Source organism: Papaver somniferum, unplaced genomic scaffold (genome assembly GCF_003573695.1).
Source record: "Papaver somniferum cultivar HN1 unplaced genomic scaffold, ASM357369v1 unplaced-scaffold_158, whole genome shotgun sequence".
Classification (NCBI taxonomy): Eukaryota; Viridiplantae; Streptophyta; class Magnoliopsida; order Ranunculales; family Papaveraceae; genus Papaver; species Papaver somniferum.
The window spans coordinates 1,593,874-1,600,871 of NW_020625264.1; the positions used below are offsets into that span (position 1 = coordinate 1,593,874).

General features: G+C 35.4%; 1 protein-coding gene across 1 annotated transcript; it reads left to right on the forward strand.

Annotated features, from left to right (window-relative positions):
• The first annotated feature begins 321 nt into the window (after window positions 1-321).
• LOC113337092 (receptor-like protein EIX2) lies at window positions 322-6,694 on the forward strand. The gene is made up of 2 exons (XM_026582779.1): window positions 322-464; window positions 3,721-6,694. The coding sequence occupies exons 1-2, from the start codon at window positions 322-324 to the stop codon at window positions 6,692-6,694; spliced, it is 3,117 nt and encodes a 1,038-aa protein (XP_026438564.1).
• The last annotated feature ends 304 nt before the right edge of the window (window positions 6,695-6,998 follow it).

A 6,998-nucleotide genomic window follows, 5' to 3' on the forward strand; every position in this document is an offset into this window, starting at 1 on the left:
TGTGACGCATACAATATGAGAAAATAGTCCACCTTCAACTCAACCTACACAATCATCATCATTAGGTACACCTTATCCTTTGACATATTATGTTAGTTGTGATCGATTTTATGTTGTGCATAGAAAATATCTTGCGGCAATAACGGATGAAAATGAGCCCAAGATCTTCAAAGAGGCTATGTAACATCCGGGTTGGAAAAAAAGCAATGGATGAAGAAATATGAGCCTTAGAGTAATAAGGAACATGGGATTTGGAGGTTTTACCACCTGGTAAGAAGGTGTAGGTAAGCAAATGGATTTATACACAAAAGCGTTATGAAAATGGACTTGATACATTTAAAAGAAAGGTTGGTAATTTTTGGGAATCATCAAGTGGAAGGATTAGATTATAATCAGTCATTTGCACCAGTGGCAAAGATGACGGCAATGCGTACTTTTCTAGCCGTTGTAGCAGTCAAGAATTGGTAAGTGCATCAAATGGATGTTGATAATGCCTTTCTTCATGGTGAGTTGGAGGAAGAACTGTAAATGAAGATACCTCCAGGATTTTCCAAATGAAACCCTAATATGGTTTGTAGAATGAAGAACTCATTGTATGGCCTAAAACAGACACCTAGGTGTTTGTTTGCAAAGTTATCAACATATTTGAACTATGGATTTAAATAGTTATACTCATACTATTCTCTTTTCACTATGACGAAGGGAAAAATGCAGCTTAATGTTTTGGTTTATGTTGATGATTTGATTGTGGCAGGAAATGATCTGGTTTCTTTTCATAACTTTGAAACTTACTTGGGACAATGTTTCAAGATGAAAGATTTGGAAAAGTTGAAATATTTCTTAGGATTAGAGGTGGCTCGTAGTAAACAAGGATTCTACATATTCCAGAGGAAATAGGCATTAGATATTATCATGGAAACTGGGTTATTGGGAGCAATATCTGCAGAATTTCCAATGCAGACAATTCATTAGCTGGCATTGGCAAAAGCAAGATATTAAATGATGTAGAGAAATATAGGCGATTGATTGGTCATCTGATTTATTTGTTAGCCATCAAACCAGACATTGCTTATTCAATGCATATTTTGTCACAGTTTATGCAATAACCAAGAGTGGATCATTGGAAAGCAGCACTTTGTGTGGTTAGGTATTTGATGACGAATCCAGGAAAGGGAATTCTGTTGCGCTCTGATAGTGGTTTCAGTTTAAAAGGTTGGTGTGACTCATTTTGGGAAAGTTGTCCATTACCTAGACGTTCATAAACATGATGATTTCTTCTTCTTGGGTTTTCACATGTGTCCTGGAAAACTAAGAAACAACATACAGTTTATCGTTCCGTAACAGAAGCAAAATATAGATCTATGGCTGAAGTAACATATGAACTAAAATGGTTGAAACAGTTAGTTGGTTATTTTGGAGTTCATTATACTCTGGGGTGAATCTCTTTTGTGATAGTCAATCAACATTATACATTGCTCAGAATCCAGTGTTCCAAGAAAGAACAAAACATATAGAAGTCGATTATAATCTTGTCAGAAATGCCATAATAAGAAAGATTATATCACCCTCGTATACTCCTACAACGGTGCAATTGACTGATATTTTGACAAAAGCTTTGGGAAAAGCTCAGTTTCAGTTTTTTTTGTCCAAGATGGGAATTCGTGACCTCCATACTGCATCTTGAGGTAGGGTATTAGGAAATAATATATATTTAGATATTTAGGGGAAAACCATGTGGTTCAAGTCATGTGTGTTGAAGACCAAGTCCGGTCATTGTATAAATATCTTGAGATTTTAATAAGACAGTTAAGACTTGTCGACAACTTGACAAAATCCTTTTGGGTTTGTTCTAGGGTTGATGTATCTTCAATTTCATCGTACACATTTTCAACAATCTCCCACACATCTTGAGACATGAATAAGGTTTTCATTTTGATGGCCCAAAAATTATAATTTTCTCCATGAAAAAGTGGTATTGAAGGTTGTTGAATGTATATATTTGAGTTGCTAGAACTTGTCATTGATTTCATTGAAGATTAATGAAGAATTTTTTTTTTTTTCTTTTTCTAGATCTAGTTTTTAGAACTTTTAATGTTGCTGATTTTTGATTGATTGGGTGTTGATCGATTTTTTTCTACTATCAAGATAAGATTCGATTGATTTTGGCTCTGATACCAATTTTTGTAGTTTTGGTCGAATAAATTTGATTTTTTGGACAGATTTTTTAGTGAAATGGAGATGGGGAAAGTATTTCCTCTATATCTCTTCTATTTCATTAACAAAGATAATTTGTTTCTGTTTTTTAACTTGGTCAACATATGACCCAAATAAAGAGATACATGTGGACCTCTTTTGACCATTCATTTCTCCTACACTAAAACAGATGCATTCCAAATTGCATAGTAAATAAGATGTGTGCACAAGACTAGTTCACAAGAACATTACATTAACTCTTACCACAGCTTGACGTGTAAAATACTAAACGGTTTGGAGCTTAGTACTCCCTTGTTCCTAGGGGGTTAATTGGCATGACCTGTAGATACATGAAAAATTTCCACTACCTGGAAGTATCAATGACTCACTTAAATATACTGGACTTGAATTTATGAAGTTTCAACTATCCCCTTGAGATGTTCTAAATGACTAGACTCAAGTTGCACGAATCTTGGGTGCTTCCATAAAATGACACAGATACAGTGTGATGTCCTTTCATTTGGACCATAAGGCTCAACAAACATTGATTTTTTTCTTCTTCAATATTGTATGCGACTTTTATGCTATCCCTTGGTCCAAGTAGTTGCACCAACCATTACCAAGTGCAATTTATAGATTTCAAGCACCCAACAAAGAAAAAAAAAATGCTCCCTGCTGTGATAAAAGTCAAGGTATATAGAGAGTAGAGAGGAACAAAATAAAAACTTACAGAGACTAAACCATTTCATTGAATGGTTTGGTCTCTTAAATAGATACTTACACAGTTAAACCAATACTTAAACGTGTGAATCAACGATTCAACACTTATCCCAACTACCACTGACTCTAACAATAATACATGTGAATACTATTCACACTTCGTTAGTCCATGTTTATTTTGTAGTTTAGTTTATCTAGAATTCCAACATGTTGCTCTTCTTCTAAGTGGGTCATAGATGGTTTGGCGCCTAGCTAGCACTTGCATGTTCAATTATCTATTGACGTGCTGCGTGCATGTCTCGCAATCAGACGAGTCTCGTATGGTGAGCCGATGAACTTCATTTAATCTAATTGTTGTATTCTTCATTACTTCTTTTTTGTGCAGTTGGTGAACTATAAATTCAATATGTTTGCTAAGAATGTGAGATGAGATTTGAGGGGAGTTTTTTTTAGAGAGTTAACTAATCAAATCCGAGAATATTACTGCCAAATCGTTTACAAAAATAAAAATAAAATAAAATAAATTGCCAAGTCAAGGTTAATCTGGGTAGTCAATGAAGTGATAAATCTCTAATAATTGAACAAGTGGGAGTTTTAGAGTTATTATGCAATCAGAAGCTATAAATATTACGTAGTATATGTCTAAGGCATATTGCAAATTCATTCATCAAACAAAACCCTTCAACAATCATTAAAATTCATCCACTTTCAGTAAGCCATGTCTTCATTCACTAAAGTTACTCAAGTAATAACACCATTTCATCTTCTTTTTATCTATCTCCATTTTATTTTCTTTTTATTGGTCAGCATTGCTGAATTCCCACTATTCTGTCTTGGATGCCATGCGACGGAAAGAAGGGCTCTCCTAGATATCAAATCCGCTTTGCATGATCCTTCAAATCGTTTAGCCTCATGGAAAGAAGGAAACCTAAATGACAACTGTTGTGATTGGCATGGGATTGCATGTTCGAATGAATCTTTTCATGTCACCTCCATCGACCTTCGGAACAAAGAAATTGAAAGATATATAGCTGAAAACTCTTATTCGAATACCCATATTCGCAAACAGATACCAAATACTGCCCTTCAAGGTAGAATATCTCCTTCCCTTTTCAGCATTATTCACCTCGGGTATCTTGATCTTAGCTACAATGATTTTCAAGAGTCGCAAATCCCTCATCAGTTTTCCGGTCTAACAAAACTGAATCATCTTGATCTTTCTTTCTCAAACTTTTCAGCAGTAATTCCCACTCAATTCACTAACATATCATCTCTACAGTTCCTTGATTTGTCTTGCTCCGAAAAACATCATTTTCAATTGTCCACCTCTTGCATTAAATCATCATCTACCAAATGGTTGAAAGGTTTAGTAAATCTAAAGGTATTGAGATTGAGAGGCATTGATCTATATGAGGCGTCCATATCTTCACAACAGAATTTTGGAGAACATATATCCTATCTTTCGAATCTTAGAGATATTGATCTCTCTTCTTGCAGCATATCTGGCCCACTTTTCGCCGTCAATAGTTATCACAACTTCTCACGTCTGTCATCTCTCAAAATGAATTACAATTACAAACTCGCTTCTCCATTCAAAATGCAGCTAGCTAATTTGACTTCACTTTCTATTTTTGAGTTATCCAACTGTCAGCTGCATGGTTCAGTTGCAATCCCTCATCTTCCTCAACTCAAAGTGCTTGACGTGACATATAATCCAAATCTTCATGTCGATCTAACCAGGATGTTCAAACATCAATGGCCTAAACTTCAAAAACTTTGGATATCAGGAACCAAAGTAAATGGTTCGTTTCTGCATTTAGTTTCGAATGTCTCGTCACTGGTGAGTCTTTCAGCCGCATCCTGTTCAATTCAAGGATCTCTACCTCCATCTTTTTATAACCTTTCTCAACTCCAGCATCTGACCCTCTATAATAACTCTATAACAGGTGATGTCCATTCTTTAATCTCCAACTTAAAATACTTATACCATCTCGACTTGTCTCACAATAAGTTCCAAGGTACCATACCTAGTGGCATCACAAAGCTCCAGTATCTTGGATTTGTTGATCTTTCTAAAAACTCTATCGAGGGTAATGTTTCATTGGCCTCTCTGATTAATGAAATGAACCTAACTTCCCTAGATTTGAGTTCAAATAAACTAACTTTAGATATAGATCAACCTTTACACATGTACCCTATATTAAGGCTAGAGAGATTATTGTTGGGGTCGTGCAATCTCAAACGATTCCCTACTTCCATAATTTGTAATTTGACTCATTTGTGGTTATTGGAGTTATCTCATAATAATTTAACTGGAGCTATTCCTTCTTGTCTCTTCAGACTCAAATATCTTCATTCCTTGGACTTGTCTCATAATAACTTATCTGGGGTTATCCCTTTTAATCTCTCGAAAGTCAGTCTTGATTGGATAGATTTGTCGAACAACAAACTTCATGGTCCTCTTCCACTTCTACCTCAAAGAATGGATTTTATTGATATATCAAATAACCAATTCAGTGGTGAAATTCCAATAGAAACAGGAAAGAGGTTAAGTAGTTGTGCGGTTATCAATTTATCTGGTAACAAGCTTTCAGGTCCTAGTCTGTCTTCTCTATGTCTCACAGACCCAGGAGGTTTTGCCTCTGTTGGTTTTATGGATCTCTCCAATAATAAACTCTCGGGGATTATCCCTAATATCCTAGGGCATTGCACGATTCTTTATTATCTGAACCTTGGAAACAACAATCTCGCTGGAAATATTTCAAATGAGCTTAAACTAGCACCAGGTCTAGCAGTTCTTCAATTAAATGGCAACAATCTCGAAGGTACAATTGATTTCATCTCTAAACTTCATAATTTGGAATTTCTCAACTTAGCGGGTAATAATTTTGGAGGAAGTATACCAGCTGCCATCGGTTCACTCAATAACCTTAAGATCCTTTCTTTAAGGTCAAACAGGTTGATCGGTTCAATCCCGGAAGAAATTGTTCACTTGCAAAAACTCCAAATTCTAGACTTATCAATAAACAATCTTTCCAGGACAATGCCCAGGAAGATGGGTAACCTGAAGAGGCTTTTAAGTAGGCCAAGTAACGCACGCTTGCTCGACGTATATGACATAGACTCGTTCCAATTAGAAATGGTGATCAAGGGGATCTTGGTACAGTTTGAGCACTTGTACGGTTATAGTTCAGGAATAGATCTGTCATGTAACATTCTGAATGGGACCATCCCAAAAGAGATAGGTTTGTTGAAAGGGCTTGCTGTGCTAAATTTATCTCATAATTTTTTCTCGGATAGTATCCCAGTGAGTGTTGGAGATATATCTGGTTTAGAGTCTTTTGATGTAAGTTACAATAGGCTGTCCGGATACATTCCAGAATCTTTAACAGGAATCGACAATCTAGAATTTCTCAACTTATCTTACAATAATTTGAGTGGCATTATACCAAGAGGAATTCACTTCGATACAATGAGTTTAGATGGTTCATCATTCGTTGGAAATGAGTTGTTGTGTGGATATCTTCAAGAGCATCTTTGCGATGGTGATGACTATACTAGTAGCAGCGATGAGAATCCTAGAAATGAAGCTGATGAAGTTGATCGAGAGGATGCAAAAGAGAAATTGTTGTTGTATGCTATTGTTGCCTTGGGGATTGTGGTTGGATTCTGGGGTTTGTTCTTTATTTTGCTTATGAAGAAAAATAAATGGTGGTTTGCATATTGGAGATTGGTCGACACGGTTGCAATTAGAATAACAATTTGTATTCTTAGTAACTGATAGTAATGTAATGTATTGTTCTTTTTTCGGTTATAAATTTGAGAATCCTGAGTTGTATTGGCAGAAAATTAGTTGATTTCTTCTTCAAGTTTACCATTTTGTTGGTCTAAATAATAAATTATTTAAGTGATTTATGTTTTCGTAATTGATTCGTGTAACTACAGGAAATCCTATAGTCACACACAAAAACTAATATGAGACAGATCTAAGACATCATTAAGAAACTTCTAAGTAATCTTATTATGAAGACCAACTAATACAAATACAAAGAAACCCTAACTTGGAGAACAAATATTTTTTCTCT